General features: G+C 28.8%; 1 protein-coding gene across 1 annotated transcript in view; it reads left to right on the top strand.

Annotated features, from left to right (window-relative positions):
- The window catches only part of LOC148237111 (lachesin-like), a 306,235-nt gene that overhangs the window by 85,358 nt on the left and 205,607 nt on the right, over positions 1-15,270 (top strand). The window contains exon 3 of the mRNA XM_088183322.1: positions 2,422-2,612. Within this exon, the coding sequence (XP_088039448.1) occupies positions 2,422-2,612 (191 nt within the window). The remainder of the gene's footprint in view (positions 1-2,421; positions 2,613-15,270) is intronic.

The following is a 15,270-nucleotide window of genomic DNA, read 5'->3' as shown; positions in this document are numbered from 1 at the left end:
AAGAAACACTTTAAATACTTATTAAAATAAAATTTCATGAAATATATAATGAAATATAAAAAAAAAAATTAAATTTATTTTTTAAAAAAAAAGTCCTTTGCGTTCCTCTGTAATTTTTTGGTCGCATTCTTCTCTTAGCACACTTTTGTGTAAGACCATTAGTCTGTAAGACTCCAAAGTTTTTTAAAATGTTGTTTTCTCGTTACTATGGAAACAATCTCACATAGCACGCTTTTCAATTTTTATCTAATTATTTTATTTTGAGTGGACCTTCGAAATTAACAATCAATCAACTACATTGACCAAAAAAAACCAAAACAGATGTTTTAAAATAATTTCTAATGAAAATTGGCTCTAACTCTTTTTTTGAATAAAATGGACTTGCCCCATTTTTAAAATCAACGGCTCATATGTAGACAAAAATATCACAACTACAGTTGTAATTATAAAATAATAAATCAGGTAGTCTATGCTGTTGTTTATTTATAGATATATAATATTTATTTATTTACTAATAAATTCATCTATATATAATAGTTAAAAGTTCAACGGGTTTGATGTAGTTTCACTGATAGCTAAAAGTATAGTTTGTATATAGAATAACCAAATTACTTTAGGTCAAAACACATAATATATTCAGCTTTTGAATTTATAAATGTTTTCTACGACCTTTTTGTAATCAAAGGCGGCACAGTTGTTAAAAAATCTATACCAAAGTCTAAATTCGCGGTCCGTTGAACCATTGCGCAAATATTCATCGGAGTTTAATGAGCTAACATCAGCCGGCGAATGCATTGGTGCATTATGCTCGCACAGTATCACGTATTACCTCGGGTGCAGTTTATTTATACCCCTTGTTCGTGGTGCGGTTCATTTGTTTGAGTTCTTCCCTGGTCGCTTGTAACTGTGCGGGATGCGGGATCAACCCCCCGGGGACGTAGACTTGTTTGATGACCCGCCATATGGGAAACGCATGAAACGTTATAATAATACCATAAATATATATTTTAGCAATGGAAATCTATTTTTTATATTGAATGAGTTTTACGGTACTAAAATATTAATATTTTTAAATAATAAAAATATTACTGAATTTACTCGGTTCACAACCCTGCGTGACGTGTATCAGACCACAGTCGCAACAACGTTGTGTATTTAATATATGTATGTTGCAAATATAAATTTATTATCTCTGTGTAGAAAGCAATATTATTTCTTAAGCTTATCGCAAATTCTGTTATGTTATGAACAATCAAAAAAATAACATAAACCTTAAATCGTCATTTCAAAAATAAATAAGCAAATAATTGGGCAGCAGTTTCATAAATTTAATTTGATAGAGAACCACCTAATATCCATAGAGCTGCAATAAATTTAACTTAAAAACTAAAGACCCATTAAAGATCCAGAGAGCCTAAAACGATCTACGTGGTCTAGTATAGCCATTAAAATTGTATAGCACACATTATTTGCGTGTGTCCAAAAACTTTTATTCACAGAAATATTAGATTCTGCGCACGCTAGGTGCTAAAAAAAGCATAAGAAAAATTTTTATTACAATAAATTTAATAAAATGCATCAAATTCTACTGTAATAATGCTGAAAATTAAATATTTATTTTAATGGTATTTTGAGTTGATCGTAAATTAAATTACCTTTTCAAATAAAACATTTTTTGGACTTCTATGTAATTATCAAACAAGCCAAAAATATATATAATACTTCCATAAAAAATTCCAAAGCTACACAAAAATATAAATTGTTTAAATATTGATATTTTAAGTAAAATATATGCTTGGAGAATAGCTTAAAATGTTTTAAAATATGTTTGTGCGTTTTTAAGATTGTTCAAGCAATGATTAATAAAAGCCAATCTGTGTTACGAATTACAAACGATTAGAATATACGAAGGCTTTAGAAAATTATAATAATATTTAAATATTATGTTTTAAAGTTTCTTTTTAATAAAACTTAATAACATTATTGTTATAACTTTAATTTTAATGTAATATACCGGATTTCGATCTCAACAGACTCAGACCATTGCAATGCTGCGTAAAGAGAAATTTATTTTAAAAATATATTTTTTCAATCAAACCCTAAAAATCGGAATTAAAAACGTGGCAAAAAGAAGCTATTCTTCTTTGATCGGATTCGAAGTCCCGTGGGAATATTCAAGATTGAAAATATTAACGAGTCAAAATTATGCATTCACAAGAAGTGCCATTTTTTTTGCTTCGATACCCTGACGAGGGTTGGGTCATCCCTTGCGCTGAATTTAATTTGACCTTTTAGACAAATATTACAATATTATCATCTACCGGAAAATTATTACTCGGATGTAAAACTCTAATCCATTATAATTATTTTCTTCAATAATATTTTTATTTTACTAACATAGGCTCTTTTTATTTTTTTTAGTCGTCGACGTGCAAGGATCTCCGCCACCGGGTTTATTAAAACCGACATCCTCTCAGCCGGTTTTAAATTCGGTTCCCACCCAACCGGAAGAATCAGATCCTGATTTTACAGGACCTATACAGAATATCACAGCAGCTGTGGGTCGTTTAGCAGTGCTTAGCTGTACAGTAACCGACCTTGGACCTTACAAGGTAAGTTTTTATTTATCAAATATAAATTTATATTTTCTTATTAATATAAATGCATACAAAATATTTATTAAGTAATTTAAGGTTAAAGGACAGAATTCTATTCACTTTTTTAATCAGTGAAACGCGTGTTGGATATGTATTGTATATAATATATGTATTACACAAATACAATTTATTAGATATCAAACAGGTGTCAGTGTCGGGTGTCAATGTTAAATGCGAGATGCTGTTTTTATGATTATATCTTAAAAAATGTTAATGCGCTTCTTAAAAATTACTATTTTAATGAAAAAATCATGCGCTATATAAAGTAAAGAGTAAATACAGTTTACGCGAACCCTTTCATATATTAAGTGCGAGCAGGTTTGATTAATAATTGATATAATATGACACATCTCTATAAAAGATTCATGTTCAGAGTACTGCAAGGATCTAGTTTGAGTCTTTAACTATTTTTCTCTTGATTAAAACACACATGTTATCAATTCCTTAATAATTATTTTTTAGTTCAAGTGAAAGCATTACTCAAAGTTATCATGATTTTATTAAAAACCACAAAGATTTCAATAAATATTGTGATCATTAGGTTTTCTTACATTTCCAAAATAATTAAAGAAACTGCTTTTTTTTTTCAAGCGCCAAGGATAGCAACACCTTGAGTCGTTGACTAGAATAAAGGGAACAGTAAACTTAATTTTTCTTAGTTTGATGTTATCAAAATAATTTTAATCCTTGAGTTTTGGGCTGGTAATAAAGACTTATTATCTTTCTCACAACGTGCCAATATTTGTTAAGCTTCCGTCTTTGGCCGGTTGACTCTATTGCAGACACCTCCGTAGAGGTTTTAATATAAAGTATCAAATCATAAATAAATATATTTTCTTGTGAATTTACGATCTTAGATACGTACGAATGAGGAAAATTGTATTTCATAGTAAATCTTATTCGCGCGTTTAAATAATTTTTTTTTAATTTTTTTTAAAGTACCAAATATCAAGAATACTATTTATGGTTCAAAATTAGGTGTGTTCTTTTTCTAGATAGTCTAGGAAACAGTATTTTATAAAAGTCTAGCATTTTTTAATTGTAGATGTTCTTATCTTGAGATTTTTTTAAATTATGATTTTACTTTAGATTGATTTATAAAGCGTTTAGCACGACTGCTTTTGCATTATACATAAATATAAGGTTTTTAATAAATGCTGTCTGAAATCGTGGAATTTTAGATTAAAACCGCGAGTAACATTTCTCTAAAAAAAAGTGTGACCTGGCTACTAGTCAAAATGCAAAAGATATTTTTTAGTACAATTTTACTTAGATATATTAAATTCAAAATAAAAAATCGGCACTATATAGATATTTTATAGACTTATGTTTAACTGCCATAATAAATATTAAAAACATTTTTTTATAACGAGTAACACAGTCTACAATCTAGCTAATAGTTTTAAATTTATTCTTAAACAAACTAATATAATTTATCTGCCATATTAGTATTATTTTAACAATATAACATCCAGGTATATGTATTTACAAAATATTATAATAATTTTTTTTTTATTAAAATAAATGGATAGATACATTTTTTAAGCACAACACGTCCGTATATTTTACGAAGTGTATTGTATTTTTATGTCTGTTCGTTATTCATATTATGAACAATAAAACAGGTCTGTATTCAACGTATGAGCGTATATCAAAAATGGGCAGTCAGCTTTCATATTTTTTACAAAAACTAGTTATTAATAACTCATCACATGAAAAAATGCTTTTAATAAAGGATTCAACATGGTGTCATCTATATTTCATAATAATATAATCATACTAAAAAAAATATAAAATTATATTTATAATAAAGGCAATTAATTTATAATTTTAATTTAGTAATCTAGACACATGCATCCCTTATTATTTTAAATATTAATAAATTTATACAAAAATATTTTCAAATTTATGTATAAATTTATATAAAAATTATTCTTTTTTTTTTATAAATATACGTTCTTCACAATCTTTGTATTATATATAACCTTTAAAAAATAGTTCTCTAGCTATATATCTAAAAGAGAAGGCCTCATCTGCCGACAGCGAATTATCAATAAAAGTCAACGTTGATAAAAACCTAATATTTAGTGACAGAACATAAACTAATATGATTTTATTATTTTTTTTATTTATCAACAACCCCTCGAATCAATATACAATCGCTAAAAATAATAATTCAGTAAAAAAAAATGTTAAAGTAGGACTTATCTATCGACTATGGATTTTTAATAATAGTCAAGGTTTATTAATAACATTAAAACTTGTTCGAAAGTTCCGTCTCGTCCTGATGGAACTTTTATCTACATTATCTTCTTCGCTATTTAACAGCTCTCGAAAGTAACTAGAGCATATATTAAAATTGTCCCAGATAGTATTAATAATGTTTTCATTCTAATATTAATACATGTGAGATTTGCCTTAAATATTTTGTTGAAAAACAAATTCCATTATCTGTTGGATTCCTCACTCTTTCATTACTTTTTTTTCATACAGGGCACCAGAGTAATCTATCCCAACAAAGAAATTACGCTTGCGGGGTGTTCCAATATTTCAGAACTTATCGAAGTGTCCTTGCTAAATTTACCTCGTATACGCAAGGGTCGCAAATAATTCCATCCCAAGGTCTGAAAAGTTCGTCTCGGAGGACGTCAACGCCGATGGCTAATCTTCTGGGCGAACCCTTACACGTTTTGGCTCTTCGCTTTATTCCCTTCTTGTGCGACGTTCTTCCCCCGGCTAATTCATCCCTATGCACATAAAATTACTACGGGTTTTTAGTGCCGGCCGATATTACGTGTCATCGGAAATGAATTAGGAAAACCTTCAGATATTTATGAGAATGAATATATATTATATATAACATTTATTTATTTTAAGTGTACAATTCTTATTTTATTTTAAATTTACCAGATATTTGATATATTCAGTATGGTATATAATATAAAGCTCAATTACATACAACATAAACACATAATAATCAAAGAGCTTTGATGTTTTTATTATATAAAACTAGTATTGTATTCGTTATTAAATTATCAAAAAAATGTACATACTGCATATAAATGTAATTCATACAATAAAAATTACCTGGAAATTGTTTTAATTAAATACCCAACAATAATATATTTCATTCATCATAAATAACTGAATTTACAAAGAGTAAATTTAATTTTAAACATTTAAAGACCCTTAGGAATTAACATGTAAATTGTTATTCATTTAATTCATACTTTTATGATTTATATTAAAAATATAACGTTATAAATAAATTATAACACGTAGATCACTGATTCCAACGCAATAGTTAAAAGTACTATTATTTAGCATCAAACTATATTATTAAGTACAATTTTTTTTATTTTAAATTGAGATCATTATACTACACCTATATATTTTATTCTTAAAATAATATTTGCCATTATTTAGACTTGTACTGTGTTACTTGTTATAAAAAAATCTGTTTTTAATTTTTACTATGGTAGTAAAATATAAGTATAAAATATGTATACAGTGCCGAATTTTTATTTTGTACTGAATATATCTAAGCAAAATTGTACAAAAAAATATTTTTTGCCTTTTGACCAGTAGCCAGGTCGCATAGGTGAGATTGAACAATAAGACTTTCAATCCCATTTTTAAACTCTTAGGCTGGTTTCACACGTGCCGAATGAATTTGCCCGCCACCGGGCCAGCGTCGTATAGTGGGGGTAGTGTTGTATGGGCAGCGTCGGGCCGGCGCCGGATGGATTTGTCCGGCACGTCTGAAATAGTCAGTACTAGCCCACCCCCACTACACGGCGCCGGCCCGGTGCCGGGCGAATCCATCCGGTACGTGTGAAACCGGCCTAATGATAGCTAGTAAGGTTTGGAACGAATTTAAATACATACATATTGGATCTGTATCGATCTTTTTTTAGTGCGGATTCGCATATAAATTTTAACTAGAAATAAATTAACTGCGATCGAACTACTAAACTGACGAAAATAAAATCTTTGCGAGTACAGCTTACATGTATGACGGTGTATACAACGCGGCACAAAATCGGAGTAGATACACTTGACTTTGATATGCCTCGACGCTCAAAAAATTCTGTATTTCAAATATATTTCGGAAATCGAAATCGAATTTAGAAGCAATAATGCGAGAAGATTACTTAAATAATATTGTAAGATTTACAATATTTAACAAAATATTATTTTTATCCATAACTAGCTTTGAATATCACTTCATTATTTCTAAGCATTATAATTTGGATGATAAAAATATACATAAAAAAATATACATGGTTTATTAGAAAAATATTAAAAATAATCACTACAATCGAATAATGAAAAGTTTTGCAATCAAATAATTACACTTACATAACAGCTGAACAAGCACTACAACATTTTGAAACATTGCTTAATGAAGAGATCAAATCTCTTAAAAAGATTTACCAAACTCCAATTGACGATTATGTATTTATTTCAGTGGAAGACAAAAAATGTAATTTCTTATTACAAAACCCGATACCTTGGAAATTTGAAAATACTGTTATTTCCTTATGATATTTGCAATTAAAACCATATTTGGACATACCAAAATAATTAGGAATTTATTAAAACAGTTTTTAAAAAACAATTAAATTGATTATAAATTATGATTACATTATATGATTATTCTAAAACTTGAAACTTGTACAAGATTTAAAATTGGTAGAAATAGTCTTAGCATGACGTGTCTAAAGCTGACGTTGAACGTTCGTTCAGGTCGTTGAATCGCATTAAATATAATACATATGATAGATTTGATTTTCTATGATGTACTAAATGCCCTTGCCATCAATCAATCCAGAAAGTGTATAAAATAAATCAAATTAAAAATTAAAATGAAAATTATAATAAAAAAATTGTAGGATTTACAATTTTTAAAAAGGACCATATATAAACTTGTTTTAGAAACAATATTTTTATTAGCTTATAAATAGTAATAATAAACTTTTATGCCAATCTCTCTTAGTAAATTGATTAGTATTTTTAAAAATCGATATATTATTCTATAGTTTCGGGTCTCTGGGTATCTGGACAGTAAACGAATCTCTTGGTGCAGAGGTATTATATTAAGTTAACAATATTGACTTGGCGCACCACACTAATTTATTGTCATATTATTTAAGATTATAATAAGATTCGTATTCATTATTTGCATCAAATATTGGCATAATCCATCTTATTTTAAGTGGTTAGATATCATTCCTACTACTATTACTGTAGTTAACTAGCTCGAAAATACATGAAATGTGTAGAGACTAATATTATTATTTGAGCTGCCGCTAAAAATGTCGATAGTTGTCAATCGCTGATTCTAATAGTGCGAGCGAGATAGCGAGCTCTGCTTGCATCTCGCTCTTTTTTTCCTATGAAATAAAAACGATTTTTTTACTAAAATCGTTTTTATTTCATAGCAGACACACAATATTAAGTAAGAATTATGCACAATTAGAGCATATAATCCCGTTTCACCCCATATCATAATAATATAGATACCCTTTGAACGAAAAAATCCATTTAAAAGCAATAATTGACAAGTGTCGCGTTATAAAGGTCTTAAAACCGCCCGCTCCGGCCATGTTCCGATGAAAAATTTTAAAATAAACTTACACTTGTAAATTTAAGATTATTGAGCTATTTGCATAAGTTAAAAATTGAATATTACTAAAATGTGTTTACCACAGCTTTTTTTACCAATAATAAATTGAAATTGGCAAAATTAGCTCCAACGCAAAGCCAATAAGTGCATTTCAAGTTTTAAGTACAATGTTTGGAATACGATGTCGATTTGCTAGCACAAAGGATTACACATAAAATTAGAAAGACATTACCTTGTCAACTGCATGATGCCTAGAATTGTAAATATCTCGCTTCCGGCGTGAATCGGCGTCTCTACCCCCGCGAGGCCGGCGGGGGAAAGGACGCGTCACGTCGGTTGCACTGGTGCAACGGTGCCGCGCATAGTAACAATATATTGTGCGTATAAACACTCTGTTATACGCACAATATATCTAAACACTACACTAATTTGAATTATACACTGCTTAATTTTAACACATACACTAAATTACACTATCACTTTATAATTAAAAACATCGAAACGGATATTATTATAAAAAAATATGAACGAGAACACTTATTCGAGAAAAATGTAACAAAACAATTTATTCGACCGTTTACGACCGAGGTCGCATAACTACTGGTCTTTTTTTTTAATATTTCTAGACGCATCCAGACAATTCAAGGTTATGCTTCATTAAAAATAACAAATGTCAATCACCTCAAATTGCATTTGTCTAGTTTTAAAATATTTATCTCTAATTCGAATTATTTTAATGCAAGTTGTTTGTTTATTTTTAAAATATCTATCTCTCGTTCGATTTATTTTAATGCGAGAGTGACACAAAGGTCACCTTGGTTGTTGTTGTTGACCTGCTTAAAGTATTATGTCGATGATTTCAAGTTTATTTATATGAAAAATATTATTTAATTAGCTATACAAAATATAAGTAAATTGTCAGAAAAGGGTGTAAAATTAGTATTTAATGTGCCAGAGCGTATTGACGATTAAAATGATTAGCCAATGCAAACATTATTATTTATTAATTATTATGTACATACAAAAGTATGGCTCCCTATCCCCGTCATACGATATGCATATATTTTGTACTAAAATGAAACGCTGATTTTGAATTTAAATTGTCAAAATTAGCTCAAACACAAAGCCAATAAATGCACTCGGATGTCGATACATTGTCGACTTACGAGCACAAAGGGTTAACAAAGGGGAGTAAAGAATATGATATAATAATACGTTCTTTACTCTATATTCGAAAGACACAGAAAATTACAAAGACATTACCTTGTCCGGCGTGACGAGTAGTGGGGGTGCATCGGCGTCGGTTAGGACGCCGGCAAAAACGCAAGTGTAAACACAATTCGCGTGCTTTTCATTTCTCAAGGTTATGGAGCAACGACCTCACGTATAGCTATAAACACTATTATAAACACAAATTTAAATTATACACTGCTTAATTCTAACACAGACACTAAATTACACTGCTAATTAAAATTAATTGATATATTCCCTATCCCCGTCATACGATATGCATATATTTTGTACTAAAATAAAACGCTGATTTTAAATTTATCATTAAATTTCTTCTATAATGTTTCATTAAATTGACCAATAAGTATCGACTCGACTTGCAATGAATGCGAACAGTTATAAGGCCGCCATATTTTTTTTTCATTTATTTTAGACTACTACACTTTGTCGTGAATGGCGAAAACAAGCGCAATATAAATTTTAAGCGCAAAGTGTAAGATAGATTAAATCATCTGAAAATAAATGTGATTGCAAAGAGTTAAAACAATAATTTTGCCGAATTCATTTTAATCATATTGTATAATTTTTAAAAAAGGGAGTTACATATGTTTTTTTAATACCTAATTGTAGCCCTTTACAATTTTTTTTTAAATACTTTTTTTATTAGTCTGATATTTAGTTTTAATGTGTTATTACTAGAGACCTAATTTTTTCGCGATTACGATAAAACTATTATTTTGTGAACTTCGTGCTTTGTCCATTCCAAAAAGGGTAGTATTTATACATATAGAACAGTAAGAAAAAAATAGTAATCTGTCTAATATTCTAATATTTTGTCCGGTTCCTTGGTATGACCTATTTACCTGGTTATCGATAGCATATTATTTTCTCCTTATTATACATATTTGCTAAACTCCAAAAACATTTCGGCGGCACGCACATTTAAAAACTGTTATAGATTAAATTGTTATCTACTAAGAAGATTAATCCTTATAGATAGTTGTAATTCAATCGTGGTATTTTATATGAACAATGAAAAGGTTTAAAATGGGTAAATTAAGTATATAAAATAGATTTGTTTTATCATAGACACCTTATACACGTAAAAATCTATATTCTCAGGTGTGCTCGCCTTCTGGGATGATCAGATTTTAGGTTTCGTGGCATCTTCGTGGAGTAACGAATAGAAAATATACCAATTAAAAATTCCAAAAATTTCTTAAACCGAAGGAACCCAAAAACCAACGGCGATGCTGTGAAAATTAAATATTATATTTTATTTATCGCATATAATTAGAAAAATGTTTTCAAACAAAGTCTTACGATATTTTTATTTGCTATTTGCTTATCTGCAAATATGTATCTTTCACCGAAGTTGTAAAATTCAAGTAAAAAAGCTCGACCATCTGCTGGAGAAGATCCATTACGAATAATAGATACATATGTATATGTATACTAAACACAAGAATTAATTAAAATACTAAATTAACTCAAGGTCTTGGCTCACTTCTGACTATAGATATGGAAATTTTTGATATACAAACATATCATATGTGTGGGTTTAATAATATTTGAATTTTCTTATAGTTTTAAATATACAACATTAATAGTTTATTTAACATAAATATATTATATAATATTCATACTCGGTCGATATTCGCATCTAAAATAAATCACGAGCCATATACCTGCCATATAACTGTACGCATTTATTGCAAGTCGAGTCGATAATTATTTGTCAATTTAATGAATCATTACAGTGGCAAAATTTTTCTATATTTGACTTTGCCTTGTATGAATCTAGTGTTCATATTACAAGATTAGTATCGCACGGTTCCATTGGCCATAAGCAAACTTAAACCCAATAAATCACTTCACCTGTGCCACATACTCACCTTTATATACACGTCACAGGTACACGTATCTCGTTTCCGTATACGTTCACGTAAGTCATAAAAGCTCTCACGAATTCATCGAGTTTTCCGCACACACCACACCTAGGCGCCCGATACGATGATTTCATATTTACGAACAAAGTCTTTTACGGCCAACACCTTTCGCGAATAAAAATCCAGGGCCGGCACGGGGGTGATAAATCACATTTGTCGTAACTGTCAATTACTTGCACCCCCTCATTTGACGTGATCTCTCCGACGATCCATAAAAACTTTGCCTTTGGCGTAAAAGTTTACACCAAACACGGCGAAGAGGACAGCTTTAAAGCTCTGCGTCACTTAGACCAGTGGCGCACTTACCTGCGACTTTGCTCTGAGTAGACATTCTATTAAAAATATTGTTCTTTCGGATGTCTCAAAGGTATGCAAAAATAAATAATTGCAATTAATATGCGATATTATATAAGATTTATTTATTGCAATCAGCTAAATATTATTTTTTTAAATAATTTTAGTACGTCTCTGTATTGCGTAAAAAGAAAAAGTAATTTTACCGCCCCCCCAAAAAAAATACACCCTGTAATGCGTGCATGCGTTTGTGTATACTAATTTTCTTCTTAAAAATTCGTTTTTATCTTTGCGCTTCGGCGACATTCAACTTTTAGCCCCCAGCCCCCTTGTGTGTCAATAAAAATTTTATCGTTAAATTTCCTTACAGCTGTCGTAAAAAGGCCAAACACGAAATAGAATTTTTTTATTAGATATTAAAATGAATTTTTACATCGATAATATAATGTATACATTATTGCGTATACATATTTTTTCCCACCCCTCAGCGAAACGCAATTTTCGAAAGCCGTAACAAATTTATACGTTTACGCAGAACTTTTAATCATATTTACGTTGTACGATAATAAGTCAATTAAACGTTAACGTACATTTAAATCAAACAGAATTACTCCTACGCAAACTTCTTGACAACCGATTAATGCAAAGACAAATATTTTTATGTGTTATTTTATATAATAAAATTATTCAGTAAATATTTACACTTTTGTCCCTCAATATGACCAAAAAATAATTGAAAACCCTTCAATAAATACCTGAGTGTTTTTCAACGCAGGAAAACTTTGGTAAATTCCAAAACCACGCCAAACAACGCAAAACCACGCTAAATAAGTGTGTAATTAAATATTTAATTAAGGTTGATTAATAAAAGTTAATGAAATGGTAATTAATAAGTTAAATTATTACATTTTAGTTGGGTACTATTGCGCTAAATAAATTTACTATCGACTATAACTATATGATACCAAAAAAATTTAAAGATAAACATAATATTTATCAATCATAATATCAGATTTTATAAATAATATGAAGCAATGGAAAACATATTGTAAACAAACTATGACTGCCAACTTAAAATATACTCCTAACATTAGTAAGTGATTTGTCGTAATAAATTACGTAAGCTTATAGTTTTTTTTTATCCAAAATTACAATAAGCACAGTAACCGCTTCAATATTTTTTTTAATATATACGTATATATCAATCCATTTATAAAATTATGGAAAAACTTTTTATTTATGTAACATCAATGCTTTTTTAATTATCTTAAAATTTATATTTTATTGACAACTGTCGTTCTTATTACAAAGTTTGTGCAACTTTAAAACAATAACTTGAATAAGATAATTTGAAATATATATTTATAAATACTGTTTTCCTAAAATTCATTACAATTTCTTAAGTTTATTTTTATTTTATTATTTTTAAGTAATATAAATTCATCATAGATTAACTTAATTTTCTACTAAGAGAAAATATATTTAAATAAATTAAAGTTATTATCTTAATTCTAAATATGTTTTATTTACTCATAAATCAGAATATCTTTAAGTATATTATTTACAATCTTGTTAAAAATAAAGTTATTTTGCTTTCAAGAAGTGGTCCAATGTCCTTTAATCTTAGTTGCTTAATGACCAGTCTTTTTTATTATATCTATAATCATTTGCCAATGTTTTTATAAAACTGTATTTAAAATGTACTTTTAAAATAAAAATACCACGAACTATTAACTTTATTGTCAGAGATATCTATTCCTAAATTTAATAATTGAGAACAACGCACATTTCTTACAACTATATGGATCTGTATGTTTTTTTTATGTTAATTAGCAATATAATAATTATTCAGATTTTTAAAATACAAAGTCGAAAAAAAATAAACTGGAACATCCTCAATAATATTAAACTACTGTTTTTTCCATAAAATACATATTTTAATAAAAAACGATAGCTTGTAAAATTTATTATCCATAAAATTCTCTCGACCCGGACCCTAGCTGGTTCTAACAACCTTAAATTCAACATCGAACCTCTCAAACTGAGCTGCCCAATGATCCGTAAATATGATATACATACCTACTTACACATACACCTAAAATTCCAATACATAATAATCTCACGTTGACGAGTATAACGATGCGAAAGTTTCGCCAAGAGATTTTGTCACTCGCTATGTCGTTAGCCCATCAGCCCACGGCACATTAACCTCGAGTATTGTTCTAATCAATTTCCTTCTATATGTGTTATCCCAAATAAATTATCTGATACCTAACCATAGATTTTTGGGGTATACACACATCCACAGCATCCGGAACGAGAGGCGTCTCCGGAGTCCTTGTGTAAACTCGATAATTGCGTTACGCTCGGGGTTCCTTTAGGTTGTTACACAAAATTAGATGTGTGTGTGTATGTGTGTATGTATGTGTGTTTTGAAAAGTTTTCGTCGATCGCAGTCTTAATACAGTAATCTGTTTAATATGTAATGCCGATGCCTCAAGTTCTAAATCTTGTTTGGCTCGCAATCGCCATAATACGATTTTGGTTATTCATACTCAGAATTATTATGCCTTGGATAAACTTTGCGGTGGTGTATTAGTGAAATAAATCATATCTTGGTAATGTTGTATTCGGCTTATAGCAAACAAATTACTTCGATGTAAAGCACTCTATCAGTATATAAACAAACATATATACATAATGGAGCTTTGGAGTATTTTTTATATATTTGGAAAATAATACAAAAATATATAAAATCCTATACCCATTAATGAATGCAAATAATACAAATAGAGACTATATGTATGTACAAGGTATAATGCACACGCACAATAAACACTATAAACCTTTATTTACATACTTTCTTTCTATTGTATATCAATATTTTTTAACAAATAACGTATTTTTAAATTCATAATAAAAACAACAAATTTGTTTTTATAATAAAGTTTTTTGTATTTAAATATTTTTTTAATGTTAAATATGCATATAATTCAAGACAAAATTTTATTAAAAATATTAAAAAGTTAAGCCTATTCCTTTTTATACGTTAAACAGTGGCGACAAGTCATACCATTTTTTTTTTCAATATACATATTTATAATAAATAATCATGCAGTTATTTAAAAAGTCATCAAATCTAAGTGCATATTTTTTATCTACCTGCATCATAAACTAAAAGCGTTTGAAACAAGCCTTAAAAATTATTGACTTAAGTAATTACCGCTGATATTGTTTTAATGCAAATTAAACGCTATTTAATTATATTTTTTGCCAACGAAGAGAGAATTTATTTGTTTGTCAATATCAAAAGAATTCTGCCCGTTTATCGCCGTTTCAAATTATAAGCTTTAAAGCGAATGTGATAATTTTATCCTATATGTAAAAAACACTTGAATAGAAAGAACATAGATTTCTGCCAAGAAATACTGTCAAGCATATCTACAATTAGTCCTTAAAAATAGAGCATACGACAGATGGATAATATGCTTATCGAAACGCTACTTTATAG

The sequence above is a fragment of the Plectrocnemia conspersa genome, unplaced genomic scaffold (assembly GCF_051122295.1).
Source record: "Plectrocnemia conspersa isolate PC_06_02 unplaced genomic scaffold, ASM5112229v1 ptg000003l, whole genome shotgun sequence".
Lineage (NCBI taxonomy): Eukaryota > Metazoa > Arthropoda > Insecta > Trichoptera > Polycentropodidae > Plectrocnemia > Plectrocnemia conspersa.
This window is presented reverse-complemented; position numbering and strand designations above follow the sequence as displayed.